The 20,004-nt window shown below is 39.1% G+C and overlaps 1 protein-coding gene across 1 annotated transcript in view; it reads left to right on the plus strand.

Moving 5' to 3' along the window:
- The first annotated feature begins 574 nt into the window (after positions 1 to 574).
- ARHGAP20 (Rho GTPase activating protein 20) overlaps positions 575 to 20,004 on the plus strand; it is a 49,345-nt gene continuing 29,915 nt past the window's right edge. Inside the window, exons 1-2 of the mRNA XM_053456450.1 lie at positions 575 to 917; positions 17,553 to 17,638. Coding sequence (XP_053312425.1) covers positions 819 to 917; positions 17,553 to 17,638 — 185 coding nt within the window. The 5' untranslated portion in view covers positions 575 to 818. The remainder of the gene's footprint in view (positions 918 to 17,552; positions 17,639 to 20,004) is intronic.

The raw sequence follows: 20,004 nt of genomic DNA on the forward strand, positions 1-20,004 counted from the left end.
TTAAGCGGCAGTGAATAATTTACTATACACTTTGCATATTCAGATGTATGTTTCACTTTATTCACAATACACAATGCCGCATCTCGTCTAGCATCAGGACCGCTCCACATTATCAAGCAAAAATAAAATAAAAACCCCCTCTTACTCTACTCTAAGAGACACTCAATAACAACAATATTTACTAAAGGGAAAATCTTAATCATTATTAGGGGCCATCGCTCAGTCCGGAGAAGGGCTGAGCTGGCCCTGTACAATGTATAATTAAATAGATGAGGAGACGTTGGCACTGATTTAACTATATACATTATACAGGGCTAGCCAGGCTCCTCCTGCAGCAGATGCTCCCTGGGGTTGAACCTTCATAATGTATAGTGAAGTCAATGAGCTGAAACGCAGCTCTCCCTTTAGTGAACAGACCTCTCCGATTGCTTTCAAAGGGTTAAACGTCGCTAACCTGTCTCACCTGCTGTAAAGCAGCAGGGTGTCAGTGGCTGTAAAGCCTGTGTTTATTGCCGACCCCCCTCCTTGAGCATGCACTGCCGGGCTGGATTAACGAGCTGCTAGTCAGAGCAGCAGCCAGTGCGTCAGGAGCCCGGAGGACAGAGGGGTGGAGAGGGGCGGACACAGCGCAGGGCAGTACTAGAATGTGAGCTCATTGTCCCCGCAGCCCAGAGACGAGCAGTGTGCGCGGCGCTCCTCCATGCTCCACTGCTGCCCATGGACCAGCAGCCTGCTCCTTCTTCTCCTCCTGCACAAGATGTGAGTAAGGACCAGCCTCTCCAAGGAGGACTGTGCTGGAATTATTCGGAAACCTCTTAATGGAAGCCATGTCACCTCAACAGGACAATGTAGGACAACCGAGATCATCATCTTTAACGGGAGAGCCCAGAATATCTGGAGTTGCGGAAAACAAGAAGGTATGGCAAGGGTTAATTATTTGCATCATGCTTATTATAGGAGTAGACTGTGTGTTAATGGCATCAGATTCGTGGTCATGGTAGAAGCTATACGTTCTGTATCAAAGGAGATCAGATTTACCCCCCCCGATAAATAATGTGGGTAGGTAAATAATTTCAGCATGGTGTTGTATTGCAGGCTCTTGATTGGCAGAGCAGTCTGCTTGGGGCAATTAACCCGATCTGCCTCTGTCACATGTATTGTGATGGGTCCTTGTCTGTCATGTCAGATTCTCAGTAAATCAATGATCAGATTGTGTCATGTGTGGATGCAGTGACTCGGATCCAGGAGAGGGAGAATTGATGGATCGCTTCCTGATAAGTGGCCATACAGCCAGCCTCTTTAGGGGTATATGCATATAATATGTGCCTGATGCCCCCATCTTCCTGGTCTGGGCTTGTCTGTTAACTCTGTGAGTGCCAGGCGTTGGTTATCTGGCACTTGAAGGGTTAAAACTGCACTGTTATTTCCCTTTTTTTTAATGTGTGGATTTGGATGTAGAAAAAAAAGGGGAATTGGCACAGTCTGCAAAGAAAGGTTAAGTTAGTGCAAATGGTTCTTTTCAGCAGTGGTTGTTGGCATATGGTTCAGGCTGATCAGATGCCCCCTTTATCCATAGAAGAAAAAAGGCGACAAAGGGTGAAAATGGTAACATCTTATTTTGATCAGAATAGAAATACAGTAACTGTAATGCATATGAACTCCATGTAGTATATATATATATCAATATATATATATATATATATATATATATATATATATATATATATATATATATATATATATATATACTCCATAGCTATCTATATAATATCTAACTACTGTATTTTATGTGAAGTATAGTTGGCTGTTGCCTCATCATTACAAAACTGTAAATACCAAATTAGCCTTTGGTATTTATAAGCAGGGTAATATCTTTTTAACTCTTTCACTGCAGGTGCCTACCATTGCTGTCTCTTCTTCCCTTACATGGATGTAAATCCATTACCTGCGCTATAAACTCCAGTGTTACTTAATTGTTTATTACAGGCTCCTTATGCAATACTTAGTCATGCAAATGATATTGTCTCTGTCACCGCTCACCTGCATGCAATGTATTACTATATGCATGCCTAAGAATAAGCGCTTTACAACATTCCCACACCTCTCTTGGAAGTGTTTACTGGGTTCATAACACCTGATTCCCCCAGTGCCCATTGACGTTTGATATATGTAATGTCTATATGTATAAATATATATATATATATATATATATATAATGCGTATAAATATATATATCATATATATATCATAAGAATGTTGTAAAGCGCTTATTCTTAGGCATGTATGTGTGTATATATATATATATATATATATATATATATATATATATATATATGAGAGAGAGAGAATTATTTTACAATGCAAATACGTGTAAAATTCCACTTTTTTTTCTAGGTTTCATGTTATTTGTTGCAGCTAAAATAGGCTGTAAATGCTTTTGAGAAGGAGCATCAAAGTCAATTGTGTAGAACAAAGGGCTTGTTATCCAGTTTTCTTTTTTTATTGTGTTTCATCTAAAAGTGTATGCCAAGCTTTGCTTAAATACAGTCATGTAAAAATGACAATATGCCAGAAAATAATAAAACAAAATCTGCGTATATTATTATGTTATAGCCAAATGTCAAGCAGATGTCTACATCTGGATATCTGTGTAATATGTTGTTTACATATTGACACAGACGTAAACAAAAACTAGCTTGTCGTGGTGCCTTAGTGTATCATAGGCTATCCCAATTCTTTGCACCCAAAAATGCAACGAGGGCAAGTATGCAATGAAATGACCTCCTTGTCCTTCAAAGTGCATGAGATATGTGATATGTATCAATTGGTCAGCTTTTGGTATGGAAAAATGTATATAGTTATCTTATAATGGTCTTAAATGAACCGGTATAGTTGAACTATGCATTGCAGAGCAGTTTCACTATTTCCAATCTATATTCAATTGATTTAGACCAAGGGAACCTCTGATAGCGGAGTGAGCTGCCTCAAGCCCTCGGGCTATTCTTGACTTTAAACTTGATTGTCAAGCTGGCTGGAAGTAATAGGTGTTGCAGCCATGATCTTCCAGGATCTTGTTTCTCCTTAAATGCAGGTGTGGCAGCAAAATCACTTCATGTCACTCAAGTCCAATTAGGAATATCCTGAATTCCTGTTCTGTTAGAAAATCCGGGAGGGTTGGTTGGAGACCCGCCGCTTAGTGTTTCCAGTGATCTATCCTACAGCTATGTCTTAGGCGTGCCCAGGCTTCATGATGTATGCGCATACATTTATTAATTACTTTACGCTTCATCCCCCATTAAAGCTCTAACTATACTGTTAACATTGACATAACCAGTGAATCATGTTTACTGTCCAGCCATAACAAATTGCAAAACACCTAACACCTCAGACACACGAGCGATCAGGACGGATTACTATGTCATTAACATCTCGCAGTCCCATTGCACATTACAGAGGCTGCCTGAGAATGATGAGCATTGACATGCTCAGCAACTTGCCCAAAGTTAATATTGACCATTGATTCTTGCTTTTTTTGGTAATTTTTACCACATTTGTAAAAAGCATGCTAGAGGGATCTAGGCAGTCCAGGCTTCTGGCTGGCTGAGAATAATAGGTGTTATAGTAATGCAGGTTGCTCTTAATACATGGAATTGCCTTCTTTCCCACTCTCAGCTCCTAGGCTTGCAATGCTTTCCTGACACAGATTGCTTGCTTCACTGATTGGCAGGGCCAAGTATGGGTCATTGAACTGCTCCTCTGGAGCTGCAGCTTCTTCTAAAAGTAGTGCCCTTATTTTTTTACTAGGTTGAAGGATGCAGAAATTAACTTACTTTAATATGTATTCGTTGTTAGTGATGCAGCCATCAGATCTACCTGCGTTTTAGGATTTGACTGATTGCCATGTAAGCAGGCTGTTAATGCCGTGTATAACTGAGCAATGTCTTACACATCAGCCAGAAACAGGTTCTGTTAGTCTTATCCTCTCTTTGTTTGCTGAGATTCTGTTTTCTGATTAATTTCTTCCTTCTGACCAGTAATGAAAGAATGTCAGTGGATCGATCTTTCTATGCAGTTTACACTTTTTTGTATTTTTTATTTTAAACGGAGATATAGTAATAACAAAACCGTAATTATGAACATTCGATGAATTTAAGAGTACTGGATCAATCAATGCAGAAAATCCGAGACCTTTTCTTATTAGGGAAAAAACACAGATTTCCACTAGATTGTAAAAGTGATATGTCATATTAATGATAAAATAATAATTAAACATAAACATACTAATGAAAGCTATATTGAAACCATTGATTGTATGACATTTCATTGAATGTGTTAAAAACGTGTGTATCCCCTAGGCTTTGGGATATAACTATTATCTCCGATGCAGCCGTAATCTAATAAAATATTGGTGCTATTAACCCAGCCCGGACTCTAATAATGTCTGGCTCGGTCTATGTTTAATTCCTGCCTGCTTACAGCTTATCTCCCAGTGTATGGGCATTCCAATAAAACGAAAAGAAAAGAAAAAAAGAGCAGAGATCGGTTCCTTGAAAACACTCTGTGTAATAATGACTTTGATATCATTGCTATTCACAGCCAGAGGCATCATTATTATTATTATTCATAACCATCATTAACGTCGTGTGTCGCTGGAAGAGAAATGAAAGAGAATCTTCCTTTAATTGCTGCTTTATCTTTCAGTCCAGTGATATATTGCAATGTGCAAATTACTTTTTAAAGCTAAACTGGTCCTACGTATTATTATTACTTTATTGTCATATATAGCGCCATCATATTCCATAGCGCCGTATAACGGGTAGACAGGACGTTACAAGTAGTATGTAGCATAACACTTTGACCCACGGAAATAACAGAGGCCCTGCTCAAACAAGCTTACAATCTAGAGGGAGAGTGCTTAGGAAAGGTGAGCCAAGGAATATGGGAGGAAAGGTCTTGAGGGATTTTTGTTGAAGGGCTGAATACCAGGGGAAAGACGGACAGGCCGGGAGAGGGCATTCTAGAGGAAAGGGGCAGCCCTTGAAAAACCTTGCAAGCGTGCATTAGCGCTAGAAAGCAGAGGAGAGGACAGAAGGAAATCATTGGATGAGCGGAGAGACCGGTTAGGAGTGTATTTAGAGATGGGTGATGAGTTGTACGTAGCGGAAACACTATGAAGGGCTTTGAAAGTAAGAGTCAGGATTTTGAAGTGAATCCTGAAGTGCAAAGGCAGCAAATGAGGAGACTGACAGAGGGGAGAGGTGAAATCTGGCAGTAGCGTTCATGGTGGATTGTAGTGGAAGACAGTGTTACAATAGCCAAGGCAGGAGATGATGAGGGCATAGACAAGAAGGGGCTGGTCATACGTAATAATAACTGTGTGTGGGGGGTAGTCTTGAGTCCAGTTATGTATTATAAATGACCAGCTGAGTCCAACTTGGAGGAGACACTCATTTGAAGAAAAAAAATGGTTGAACATAAAATTACATTTACAAAAACTTGGGTTTATTTAATTTTGCTCCAATAAACATCCTTTATCTAAATGCTTGTTGTCGTGTGACATTCTACTCAAACACCATACTAAAATGATTCTTTACGGCAATGCTAATGTCCTTCTTGTACAATTAAATAATTTCCTCCAAAGACTTTTATTAGTCAGATTCATTATATCGTCTAGCTTCTACTATATAGTTTGCCTACTATTTGTCTAGTAGCTTAGACCAATATAACAGATCTAGAACCCAATAAGTTACTAATATCTAGCTGTCTGAAAACAAATAATGCAGAAATTAGAATTGCTTTGCAATAATTAAAAAAATGTTGAATAGACACACAATCCCAGTAGTATAAGACACAATAGAGTTATCAAATGAAAATATGGTCCATCATGACCAGGGCTGTTTTAATTGTAATAGGACATTGAGCAAAAATGGGGGGCTCTCAGCCCTCCTAGAGGATCACCCATGTGGTGGCCCTTTAATTTCCACACATCTTTTCTAATCCTTCTATTTTATGTCAACTCTTTTGGGAAGTGAAACAAATTCAGTGGCTTTTGGACAGGTTGGGGAGCCTCCAAGGAATGCATAGTTTAGCTTCTCATTAAAAGGACTGACACACAAACTGCCCTATTTTTAGTCTGTAAGAAATGGGAATGCTGAATGTTTCAGTATATAGCAGAGTTTAACAACTGCTGAAATGTGTATAGCTTCCCTTTAAGGCTAAGTTTATACATAAATACAAATGCTGATTATAGACTTCAGGTTAAAGTGCAGACAAATTATAGTCTTTGTGGCAATAGGGATGGTAATAGCGAGGAGGCGGTTTTCTGAGGGTGGTGCTCATTCCACAAAGGAAGTAGTGCGGCTCCAATAATAATAAAATGATTTCAGTCGCCAGACATTGAGGGACGTTAGGGATTCTACAAGCCCTCTGAATCCTGGAGTTCTTATAAGGAAGCAGTGGACCTCTTTCCTGATGCTATCCCATTGAAGGAATATAATGATATTGGAATATGACACCTTCCAGACGTTAATGAGCCAGTCATGCTGAGGTAGGAGCCTTATCAGACTCTCTAGACACCAGATTCCAGGAAAATGTCCTTCCAGTCCCAAGAATAGAAGGGTAAGAGGTGTATAGTTAGTCCTGCTTTTGCTCATACATCTCCACTCCTTTAGAGTCCAACTTAAGTCCACACTGGCTCGCCATTTTGTACTCATTACAACAAAAAAAGAGAAAAAACAAAAAAGATATCTTCCTCCCTCACCAGATTGGGGATTGCAGGCTATTCTTTGCTTCTTGTGACTTTGGAGGACCTTTGGAAGCTATGATAACAATAAACTAGTAATATTTTATCAAATGTACTAACTGGTCTTACCATTTGGCTCTTCATGTTTCGACCTACTGTGTCAGGACTATGCCTTGTACTGGTTTCCCTTACAATCCAGAATAAAACCTATGGAGGATCTGACAATAATTTATTGAGACTGCTGGCTCCTGTACTCTTGATAACAGGAGAAGGAGAGGGCAAGCCACAGGAGCTGAACATTGGAAGCAAGGGGGAGCTAAACTGATATATATATATAACGCAGGAAACGGCAGAGGCTTACACATTTTTCATCTTAATACCGGTACTTAAAAATCTACATTCAGGAAAGAAACCTACTCACACCCCCCCCACCTCCAAGATCTCCTGGCCACTGACTTTACCAGTTGGCCTTCCCTACGGTCAAGTCATCCTCATCCAAGCAGTCCCTTGTCTTGTGTCTCATTCTTCTTCAACCTCATAATACACTGTACGCTCACAAGAGAATGGCCCTCTTCTTTGCCACCGAGTTTCATGTTTGTTGATTTTGTATGTACCATGGAATCTACCGTAGCTCAATAAATTAAATCCAAGTAATCCTAATAATATATCAATTTAAATTACAGAGGCCAGAAGTATATATGAAATGTAAAATAAAATATGTGCACATAGGTAGTCTGGGTATTATAGACTTGCCTTTGGATCCAGCATTGTATCATACTGCACTTAACCCCTTGCTTTCTGGCCCAGTCACTGCCACTATGATTACTGTAGATGCAATGATCTTGCTTGTAGCTGTACCTACATGGGTTATTCTTTCATTGAATAAAAATATACCAGCAGTCCTTATTTAAGGATGAAAAATGGAAGTTGTACAATGAGAGAATTGAAATATAGTGTATAAAGATGTTAGAAGGCTAGTTATTATTACATTCAAGCTGTACCCAGAAAGGGGGTACAATAAGTCCCAGAGTTTTTGGATAAAGGTCCATAATCATTTACGTGTGTTTCTATACTGCCGGCAGTCGTAATGGTGAAGGGAAATTATGTTTCATTTCGAAAGAGCTGTTGGTCTGGTTTATCTATTTAAAGGTGCTGTCCTATATAGAGAAAAGATTAATGACACGCTCTAATGATAAACAAACCAACCATAGCAGACCTGTCATGTTATTATTTCCTGTAAAAGTCTAATTATATAAAAAACAGCACAGAAACGTATAAGAGATTTTGTCATTTCTATAGCAACAACCCATCAGTGCCAGCTTTTGTATCACATGGCAAGGAAGCATTCCTGGCAGAATTGCGCATGAATTATTTATATGAAAGATGTAGGGATTCATCGGTGATAAGAATGTTGTTTCTAATGGTGCGTTTAGTTACAAAAGTTTAAAACTATGTGGGACAAAATCTTTAAACACCAGGTGCCTCAGTGCCAGGCATTAGCCAATTGTTACAAAAGAAAATATCGACCCAGCATTATTTGTTTTATACTTCTTTCATAATCTGCAGGTTACAATATGGTTACAAATAGACAGTGTCCAGTATATGAAATATATAATATGCTCTATGCACTTAATAGTGGTTACCCAATAGAGGGCAGGGGGTTGATTGAAGAATCCGGCACACTGACTTTTAATTTTGCGCAATGTATATAATAGTCGGAATTAGTATGTTTTTGTATCTCTTCGCTTCACGTGTTCCAATTCTTATCGTAGGTGTGGTTTGCATATTTTATGTTGCGTAATGGCATTGGCTAATATTCTAAGTATAATAGTAGTCCATCGGGTCATTTAAAACTGGTAATGCTGGAACAGAATGGTTATCAAGCAACAGCGCCCAGAACGACTGGTATTAAAAAGTCACATAAGAGAATAGTAAAACAGCTTACATAAACATTCTATATTACTATAAATAAAATGCAATTGTCTGTAGACATGAGAATATACAATAAAACACAGCCAACAATACAAAGATCAACTGAAAGTTGTCAGAAATGTTGTTACTTATTCTTGCTGACGTTTTTATATGAATACAAGCTATTGTACACCGTGCAATATGATATTTATACAGTGTATCTTTTTCATAGATAAAGATCACATGTCATGAGCGCAGGGTATATTATTATTAGAAACATAGAATTTGATGGCATATAAGAACCATTCAGTCCATCTGGTCTGCCTGGTTTTTCTTGATGTAAAGACTTAGACCTTAATCAGTTCATGGTCTTGTCTTAAGTACCGGATAGCTTTATGCCTATCTCATGAATGTTTAAAGTGGCAGAACCACTCTTCTCTTTCTGCTATTAATGTCACTGGCTATACAACCCAGCACCCTGCTCGCTTTTTCCATTGCTTTGTTGCATTGCCTGCTTAAAGTCCTCAGAAATAATTACTAAGTCTGTCTCTTCTGTTGTTGCTGATTGAACTGTGCTCTAATATTGTATTTTGCCTTGAAATTTATCTTTCTTCTTTAAGACATATATATATATACACACACATACATATAATATAATGTATATATTCTGCCTTCAATATTTTGCTATCTTCGGGGGCACTGCAGGATGCAAATTGTAGGAATACATTGACATCATCTCCTAGATGTCACCCTTTTCTGATAGATTCCCCTGTACCCCTCAAAAAATCAGAGGTTGCTGTGATCATATTAGGGGAAATTTCATGCAAGTCCAAATAAGACACCCAAACTTTACTTACAAGTACTTTCCTTAGAGAGATTTCCTTAGAAAGCAAATTTGGTCTTTATTTGGGCAGTCCAAGTGTTTGACCTGTAGTTGTGGAGGTTGTTGGATTTTATACCTCCCCATCTGTTTTGAACAGAACAATTTGTACCTCTGTTGTCGCACTTATTTTCTTTTATTTAAGTTATCCAAACTTTTTGTCTTTCTCAAGAGAATGTGTGTTTCAAAGGTCAAACCTGTATCTTCATTTGCTAGGCATGACCTTCTATCTGTGTGTATTGGTTTTAGTTTGTCATCCTTTGGATTGTGAAAAGGCTCTGTAAATTGCTGACACTGTATAAAAACATCATTATTTGTTAATATCTGAGTATTCCTCTATTGATATGCAGTTCTATAGGGTTATAATGAAAGAGTATTGCATGATCTATTTTACACTAACGTTCAATGATGTATTTCCTCAAGGTCTCTTCAAATGTCATCAGTCCTTTTAATAATACACACTGCACCCTAAGTTAAGTTACTTTTATATCTGTGTTTGAAACTGTTTAATAATTGTTATAACCAGCTCGCTCAATCACTCATGTTCCTTTTTTTATTATATTTGTCTGACAATGGTTGAAAAATAGGGAACATGAAATATCAAAAAAGGAAGTAGTATTTGTCCCAGATAAATTCTATGAAATATTATTCACAAGCAGACATGGACCGGCCATCTGGCAAACCAAGGCAAAGGTCCAGTGGGTTGGTGGCCGGTGGCACTTCACATGTACCTTTTTTTACTGCTAATGCATCTGATCCTGTTCTAAAGTGTGTGTTAACGTGACTTCTCACAGGAGAAACTTTCTACTAAACTCCAGCTTAATATATTTTAGTTAAATTGTTGACATGAAGTGTTTCTTGTCAATCGCTCATCTTTGTCTTGACGTCTCTTAAAAGAATCACCAGCCTCACCAATACCACACAGCTAGATACAGGGAAAGTTCTAGCGTTTTGGGAGCTCTAAACCAAAATACCTACAGGGACATAATACTTATGGTCACACATTTAAGTAAAACAAATGTTATCATGGTATCGGTGTCTCAACCCTCTCACAATCCTAAGGTGGGCTCCCAGGCCAATGGTGGGCCCTAAGCAGCCGCTGATTCTCTTTTTCTGGTAGTGCTACGTCTGTGTGGATGTTTAACCAACCTTCTTAGATCGTAGCAAGGCCTCTACGTCTCAGAGCTTGGCAACGCTTCAAAAATAGGTGTTTCGATTTGAAATCCTTTTGTGTCAAGTGTTTTTTTAAATTCGAGAAGATGCCAACTCTCTATTCAAATAAAGAATGTTTATCTAGATGGAAAAAGTAAAAGATTGTCAAACATTTCAATATCTTACAGATATGTTTTGGATTTATTGTTATTTTTTTTGTGTGGATCACATCTTGGTTACCTTGTAACATTTTAGAAATGTTTCCAGTGTACGAGAATACTGCGGTTTTCCAGGAGGATCTAACGTTTACAGTCTTCCTGCCAAGTTTTCCTGTCAAGTGTTTCGTTTGTAAGGGAAATTCCATTCCACCTTCATATTTGACTCCACTATGTGGAGCACGGACCAAATTTTTTTTTTTTAACCAATATCTTTCTTACTTATTTGTTTGTTTTAATAATTTAGCTTTAATCGTCATGAGATTGGGAAGCTAGGGTAGGGCTTTATGTGGTTTGAAATCTTCAGTCAGGGGATTATTGTATTTATCTGGTAAAGTACATTATGTCAACTTTAGGCTGCTTTTTGAATTAGCTTTTAAGGACAGGTGTTAGAAGATGTGATATATCCATAGATCCCAATAACGTGAGAGCTTTGAAGTTGGAGTATCCAGCCTGTTCCTGACTGGAAGGATTTGATTTAAGTACTTGACAAGGATTTGCAGTGAATACTTTCTTTCAACAACTGTATCCTTTTGAAGAAACATACGGCAACCTTTTCTAGAGGCAGATGTCCTGTGTAGCGTGAGGAGGCATTTTTTTTTATTATTTGAGCATAAAATATAAGTATTTTAGCTTACATAACATACATTAAAATGAAATTGTTTCTTCTGTTTTTTCTTAATTATAATCTAATCTAGGTATCATCCCTATACTCTTATTGCTTTATTAGAGGGCATTATAAGATTTTAAGCAGTCAAAAATGTCAGATATTGTATTGTTAACCACAATGCAGTTACACAAGTCCTTGTTATCTGTTATCTAGCTAGATTGTAAGCTCCCAAGTAGGGCTGAAACAACGAATCGATAAAATCGATAATAATCGATAACGGAAATCGTTGTCGACGATTTCCGTTATCGATTAATCGAGTGATCGATTCGTTGTTGGAGCACTCGGCTCCTTTTACTTACCTCCGCGAGCGTTCCCCGCTTCTGCTACACGCTCTGCAGTCTCCGCCTTCTAGCTACGTGACGGATGTGACGCGTTCCGGAGGTAAGTATTCTTCATGTCTATGTGCACAGATCGCACAGAGCCACTCGCACAGAGCGAATCGCTCTGTGCGAATGGAGCCACTCGCACAGAGCGATTCGCACAGAGCGGTTCGCTCTGTGCGAGTGGCTCCATTCGCACAGAGCGATTCGCTCTGTGCGAGTGGCTCCATTCGCACAGAGCGGTTCGCTCTGTGCGAGTGGCTCCATTCGCACAGAGCGGTTCGCTCTGTGCGAGTGGCTCCATTCGCACAGAGCGGTTCGCTCTGTGCGAGTGGCTCCATTCCGCTCTGTGCGAGTGGCTCCATTCGCACAGAGCGGTTCGCTCTGTGCGAGTGGCTCCATTCGCACAGAGCGGTTCGCTCTGTGCGAGTGGCTCCATTCGCACAGAGCGGTTCGCGGGGGTGGGGGTCCACGGTGGGGTGGGGGTCCACGGTGGGGTGGGGTTTCAGGGGATGCAGGGTGTGAGTGTGGGTGCAGGGCAGAGTGGGGGTGGGGGGTGCAGGGCAGGAGACTGGGTGCAGGGCAGAGTGGGGGTGGGGATGCAGGGTGTGAGTGTGGGTGCAGGGCAGAGTGGGAGACTGGGTGCAGGGCAGAGTGGGGGTGGGGATGCAGGGCAGGGTGTGAGTGTGGGTGCAGGGCAGAGTGGGTGCAGGGCAGAGTGGGTGCAGGGCAGAGTGTGAGTGTGGGGGCAGGGCAGAATGTGGGGGCAGGGCTGGGTGCAGGGCAGAGTTGGAGACTGGGTGCAGGGGCAAAGTGCTGGGTGCAAAGTGCCAGTGCTGGGTACAAAGTGCCAGGGCTGGCTGCAAAGTGCCAGGGCTGGGTGCAAAGTGCTGGGTGCAAAGTGCTGGGTGCAAAGTGCCAGGGCTGGGGCAAAGTGCTGGGTGCAAAGTGCTGAGTGCTGGGTACAAAGTGCCAGGGCTGGGTGCAAAGTGCTGGGTGCAAAGTGCTGAGTGCTGGGTACAAAGTGCTGGGTGCAAAGTGCCAGGGATGGGTGCAAAGTGCCAGGGCTGGGTGCAAAGTGCTGGGTGCAAAGTGCTGGGTGCAAAGTGCCAGGGCTGGGGCAAAGTGCTGGGTGCAAAGTGCTGAGTGCTGGGTACAAAGTGCTGGGTGCAAAGTGCCAGGGATGGGTGCAAAGTGCAAAGTGCCAGGGATGGGTGCAAAGTGCAAAGTGCTGAGTGCTGGGTGCAAAGTGCTGGATGCAAAGTGCCAGGGCTGGGGCAAAGTGCTGGGTGCAAAGTGCTGAGTGCTGGGTGCAAAGTGCTGGGTGCAAAGTTCTGGGGCAAAGTGCTGGGTGCAAAGTGCTGGGTGCAAAGTGCAAAGTGCTGGGTGCAAAGTGCCAGGGCTGGGGCAAAGTTTCTTGAACAGTAATAGTCCACCTCTTTTCAGAATGTTTGGGGTTATTTTGTTTCATAAATATTGTGTTTGGGTTCTTGTACTTTGAAAATATTGTTTTTTATTACATCATAACAAAATAAGAATGTTAATGTAAATTTTAAGTTGTTTTTTAACATCCAGTTCATTAAATTATTTTAAATAAATGAAAAATTTGCATATTGTTTTTTTTTATCCGATTAATCGATTAATCGAAAAAATAATCGGCCAACTAATCGATTATTAAAATAATCGTTAGTTGCAGCCCTACTCCCAAGAGCAGGGCTCTCCTCCTTTGCACCAGTTTGTTATTGTATGTGTTTTTGTATGTGAAACTGTTCTACTGACTGTAACAACGGCACTTTATAAATAAATGTAGTGTAAACGTAATGTAATCTAGCAGAGTGTTATAATTTGAGGAGCAACATAATATAAAAAAATAAGTAGACATCCCACCCTTCTAAATCTTTGGTAGGTATCGTATTTCCCCATGTATAAGACGCTCCCATGTATAAGACGCACCTTAATTTTGGGGCCGAAATTTGAAAAAAAAATGTATTATATAGTTATTGAACTCAAGTTTTATTTATCATAAAATTCATACTCATCATCCTCATCACTCCCATCCATTAACTGCCCCTAAATTAACCCTAAAGAAAGGGACGGGGCCGATTGTCAGTGTGACTGCAGGGAGGGACTGGGAAGTAGTAACTGCAATCTACAACCACTGTATAAGACGCACCTAGTTTTTAGACCCCAAACTTTTTTGAAAAAGGGTGCGTCTTATACATGGGGAAATACGGTATAACCTGTGGGTTTAATTTCAGAGATGTATAGTACCTGGTAGAGTCCTGATTTTGAAATTATGAAAAAATATGTTGACCAATACTAAAATACGTCTTTTCATTTATTATAGCAAGGAATATGTAATCCTTTTTTATACAATATAAACGTGATAGTCAGATGTTCTTATGGTATTGATTATTATCTAAAAGTAAATGAATATCCCATCTGGATATAGCTAACATGGTATTTGAAGAATGAGTTGTTTCCCTTGCACGTACTTCCATTATTCTTCCAAAGTTTTACTCCAAAAAAGATGCAAGATTAAGAACCGGGTCTCATATGTCTTGATAAATATGTATCTTCTGCTGTATCAACAAAAAAAAAAAACATCTGTTTTATAACCCGGCCAGGATTTCACCTAAGAAAGAATTTGTCAGCGCCAATAATTTCAGATTATACGATGATGGTTGTGGCATGCCAAGAAAAGACGGGGACACGGTTTACAGGGAAAAATATAAAATAACCACATAAATGTAACAAATAATTTAAAATTCTTCAAATTCTACCCAGATGTCTGTTCTCGTGTATAATTTGGGTGTTCCGTCTGCTCAATACGTCTTCCTGCCAAATGGTAGACCTCTGGGGAAGTAGAGATATATCTGTGATATGATCTAAGTCGGCTATATACCATAAAAATGTATAATATTATGGTACAAAAAAGATATCCCATCTCACCAATCTCAATTCGTAATTCTCAGGTGTTCTATGTACTTAACTGACCCTTCCACGGTATGGGAACTCAAGCAACAAAATAGAGAAAGGGAAAACTTATAGACCCTGCTTTGTTTGTTTTCACAGGGTCTGCACACATTTAATTAGTTGACACATAGACATTCACCTTTATAAAGTCGTCCCCCATTTGTGCCTGCTTTTAAACCTCAAAACTTACACGATACGTGTCTTATGTCAAGCACAGTCTTATGCATTTACTTCAGTTTAGGAAAACAATAGAGTGGGTGGTTGCTTTGGATCAACCATGTAACGTTTCATTTGGCCGCTATTAAGGAGACACTACAGCACCTCCAGTAGAAGTACAGATATGCAATCCAAAGGTCAGGGTCACAAACAACTAGCAAAGTCCATTAAACAAAGCAAATTAAATAAACCCAAGGTCCAATCCAGGATAAACCCTAAGGCTCTAAGCTAAAGGCATCAGAACGTGTCTTGGTGATGCATCAGTTTACACCTGCTTTGTTATGTTTTGTTGTTTGCACTGGGCTACACAGACATGGGTATGAAGTGTGGACAAGCCAGGCGTGCGCGTGCAACTAGTGTGTTGGGTCATGTTAATGTAACGAACCAGTTGGGTGCGGCAGCTATGTGACCCGTGATTCTGACACCATGAATGCTGGTATCGTTTAAAAAATCTATAAATTTAAAAAAAAAATACACTTTTAACATAGTCGCCACAATTTGCTATGTTAGGAATTATCAGGGGGAAATGGAAGTATAGATTCTATTATTTCCCTGGTGCCTTTAGGTAGACCAATGTCATTGTGACTTGATCTATGTTGAATTGTGTTTTTTTGTTTTGTTTTTGTTTTTCTTTCATTTCGGCATATACAACTTTTAAGGAAAACAGTTTTGCAGTTTATTCCTCTTTATACTTATAATAAACACATTTCAATTGAGTTAAATACCACATTAATGTATAACGACTTTGCAGTCTGTGAAGCTCATAACTATTTGCAAACTATAAATCTTGATAGCCTTAGACAATGTAAGATTTCTTATGCAGTGTAAATATCTTTAATATAATTAAAAAAAACTTTATATAAGGTCATGCTAGAAACTTCTGCAGCACTGATACTAACCCCACCCTACCCAAATCCACATGAAACCTGTATTCCCAATATTATCTTATGGTTATGAATAATAAAACTCTATGCAGATATTTGTGTTCAAACTTATCGTAACCACCGAAGACCTTTATTGTTTTAAACGAAATCCTAAAACAAAAGGCTTTGTATCTGAAACCCACAAATAGCATAACGCTTTCATGGCAGGGGCTTGTTTGCTATTCTGTTGTTATATGTTTAACTATTTCCTTTTTTTGTGGTTAATAGCTTTACCCACACAGATTATATGTTGTTGTTTTTTCGTCAGGGATACATAGGGCTTTCTTTTGATACACTTTTTACATGTATAGTCCATCATTTTTTGTGAATAATAAATGCATTTTAAAGATGGATAGATCATTTTTTTAATTACTTTTTGCACATTTACATAAGATTTTGATTAAAAAAAATCTATTTATGTTTAGAGACATATCCCGAGTACGGTAACATTGCACAAAACCTTGTCCCTCTGATCTCTTCTGCAGTGATCAGGAAGCAGGGCTCCATAGCCCTGTATTGCTGATCGCAGTATGTGAGAAAGTATACCAGAAATCTCCAAAAACAGGCCGGATATATTATTGTGTGCAAAGGATTGTCTTGACGTTATATACATGTAAGGGGTTAAAGTACGTGACTGTTGCTTTAATCAAGTCATTCTCACCGAAGCAGTTGGGATTTGTAACCCTCAAAAAGTGGGCGCACCAGAGGACTTAGAGGTTGGCATATTTGTAGACATATTTTCTACCTATATTTAATTATTTAACATGATTATGGAACCCCCCCCCTTTAACATATGGCCAAACTGGATTATATTGTGTTAAACTGTCGTTTACATGGCCTGCAGTCTACATGTATGTACAACAACATCTACGGGATATATTTACGAAAAGGGTGGAGGCTTTTAAGAAAATAATTTCGTTTCTGCTACTATTATGATGTGTTTTGGAATTTATGGGGAAATGATGGGGGCAAATGACATTGTTTGTTTGTATTTTTACCACTGTGTCATGGTATGTGAAGATATCAGTGTTTGGTTACCATGGTAGCGAGCAGCCATATTAGACTTGCTGCTGCATGGGCCGTTCTTTAAAGGCAGTGATAGGAACTTAATATTGAGCCTTTTAGTCAGTTCAGTTAGAAAAGCTGCCACCTCTGACCCACCTGCATCGTTCTCTTCTGACCCGGATGAAGCCTTTAGCGTTTCACAGAAAAGGCTGGGAGCATGTAAGATAGGCTCAGGAACTGAAAACTACACTAAGGACCCCTTAAAGTGTCGCCATGTTTGTGGTACGTTGTTGGCACTATAGCCAGGGAAAAAAACAACATAATATTCCTTGTAGCTCCCAAACCTTATTTCTCTCTGTATGTAGCAGCAGCACAATGTAAAACAAATTCTGTAGAGATAACCAGTTGAGTTTTCTGATTTGAACGGGCTCTGTGAAGAGCGACTATATTATAACAATTTGTGCTTTGTATAAACAATGGTAACTTATATCCGTGTCTCCGATTAGTACAATTCATCAGAAAATAATTGTTTCTTTTCACAGAAAATGAAGAGTTTGGCCCAGAGACGACAGTCCGCACCATCTCTTGTACTCAGCAAAGCACTAAACAAATCAAGAACAATAAACAAGTAAGTTGACTTCTGAGCTGCTTCATTTCCTAACGTCAAAATAAATACTTTCAATGGAAATAAGTATATTCACGTATGTGAATGTTTTATTTACCCATTTTATCTGCACTGCTTATTGAGGGACACCATCTGTGCCATTCTATCAGAAAAGCCACCCCTCAAAAGGGGGGTGACCAGGGGCTATGGCATGGTCCATATCATAAGGTCCATTAAGGTATTTTATATTATATCTGGCTTCTAGTCACAAAACTAAATAGTCTGGAAACTGATTCGGAGTGTTTTGGTGGGATATGATCTCTGATCCTCTGCCTGACTGTTGATCATATGCTTTCCAACTTTTGTTACTCGGCTGAATCGACACCCACAATGTTTTAAGAACATCAATATGTGCATTAATATGGTAAGCATGCGGCAAAAACCATGCTATATTTTTTAAGGCAACATTGTAGGGAAAATCTTAGATCATGGTTTGGTTGATGTCTGTCTTCTGTTTATCTTTTTTTTTTCCTCAGTATTGTTTAAATCTGATAAATGGATTTTATTAGAAAATGTGGTTGAACCAAATGCTCCCATGGCCATCAGAATGCCAAAAAAGGCATTCAAATTCTAGCTTTTACAAAAGAAGTCTAGGAAGAACTCTGTCAAAAATAACAAGTTAAATGTTCTTGATGAATATTCCTGCTTTCGATACATTTTTAGCTATAACCAAGGTCATCAGAATCCAGAAACGGAATGTTTGTGCAAATGTAGCAAATGGTCAAAAATTTTTTTATAGTTGATTAAAGGTCAGAGGCTCAGTACCGATGTGTCAGCAGTTACAGATGCAATGTGCATATGTTGTCTGTTAAAGAGGAATTAAATGTGGCAGTTCGCCAAACTGCTGATGTACGTTACCATTATGTATATACAGTGTGTATATAATATATATATTATTATATTTTATATACTGTCCAAAAATTACACAGCGCATATATATATATATATATATATATAATATTGTGTGTGTGTATGTATGTATGTATGTATGTATATATATATATATATATATATATATATATATATATATATATATATATATATATATATATACACACACTAGGGGCTAACTAAGTTATGTTCCTAGGTTCATGTTGACTACATTTAAATACTGACAATTTCCAAATTTTATAATTTTGTGAAATCACATGTGTTTATTACAAAATTAGTTAGGAATACTAATGATTGTATTAGCTGTAAAACAGACTTCAGTTTGGAAGGATCACTTGGTTCCGATGATCAGTGAGTAAGGTTAATAACAGCATGAGTCAGAAACACAGTGAATTTCTATGCTTTAATCACATAATACGAGCCAAACGATTTTTGCATACCATCTGTTTCAGTGTTTTCACTGAGATCTTCCATTAGGAGTTACAGTGTAGGCAACGGGAGGTTTGTAATCATGTCTTAATTTGTTCTGGGGATATTACTGCCAGGAACAACCATCCTCAGTTCTGTGTTGCTAATGTAGCTTTGTTTTTGGATGTAGATTTTGATGATGGCAGCCAGTAGGTTTGTTGATGTGCAACGATTGTCAAGGATCAGTGTGTTGAAAAGTTTTCCAGATTGTATGGCAGAGAATATTTTGGACTTCGGCCTTGTGATTCCATTGTTTTCAAAGCTGTGTATTGTAGGAAGGGCCAACAAACTAAACATTAGGTATTTGTGGCTTAATAATATAAGAGATGTATATAAGAAAATATAAGGTGGTGTAGCTCCAAACATTACTGGCTTGCCAGCAGGGCCAGACTGGCAATCACCAAGTCCAGCGGGCGCCTGATGGTGTGGTATGTTAACATAGTGTGCAGATGGACATTTTTGGAAGCAAGTCTTCCATTAAGACCATTTCTGACCAGACGGTAAATGGGTGTACCAGGGTCCTATTGTTTTCTGCCAATGCTGAGCTGATAAAAACAAACAACAACGAAGCTCAGCACGCTGTAAAAGTGATATTTATTTCACCAACTGTTTTGATCCTACTATGACTTGAGAAAGATCCCATAGTAGATCGAAACGTTGCCACAGTTGGTGAAATAAATACCTCTTCACAGTTGCTGAGCTTAATCGTTGTTTGTTTTCTATTGCATTGGGTGCAATCCAGCTTCGGCACCTGAATTTTGAGTGCTGCCTGACACAAGTGTTGTTCCAATGCTGAGCTCATGGCACTGCCAGAGAGAAGTAAGCATGATGTGTCTTTCATCTGCTGCTCTAAGGCCGACCACCGCGTCTACGGCCCTGATCATTGCCCGTTTCTTTGCGCTTCATCAAAAGAGCTTGGACAGAACATCTGGAAACCTCTGACTGGGAGAGACCTTGCTGGTGGACCATAG

This window comes from Spea bombifrons, chromosome 2, assembly GCF_027358695.1.
Source record: "Spea bombifrons isolate aSpeBom1 chromosome 2, aSpeBom1.2.pri, whole genome shotgun sequence".
NCBI lineage: Eukaryota > Metazoa > Chordata > Amphibia > Anura > Pelobatidae > Spea > Spea bombifrons.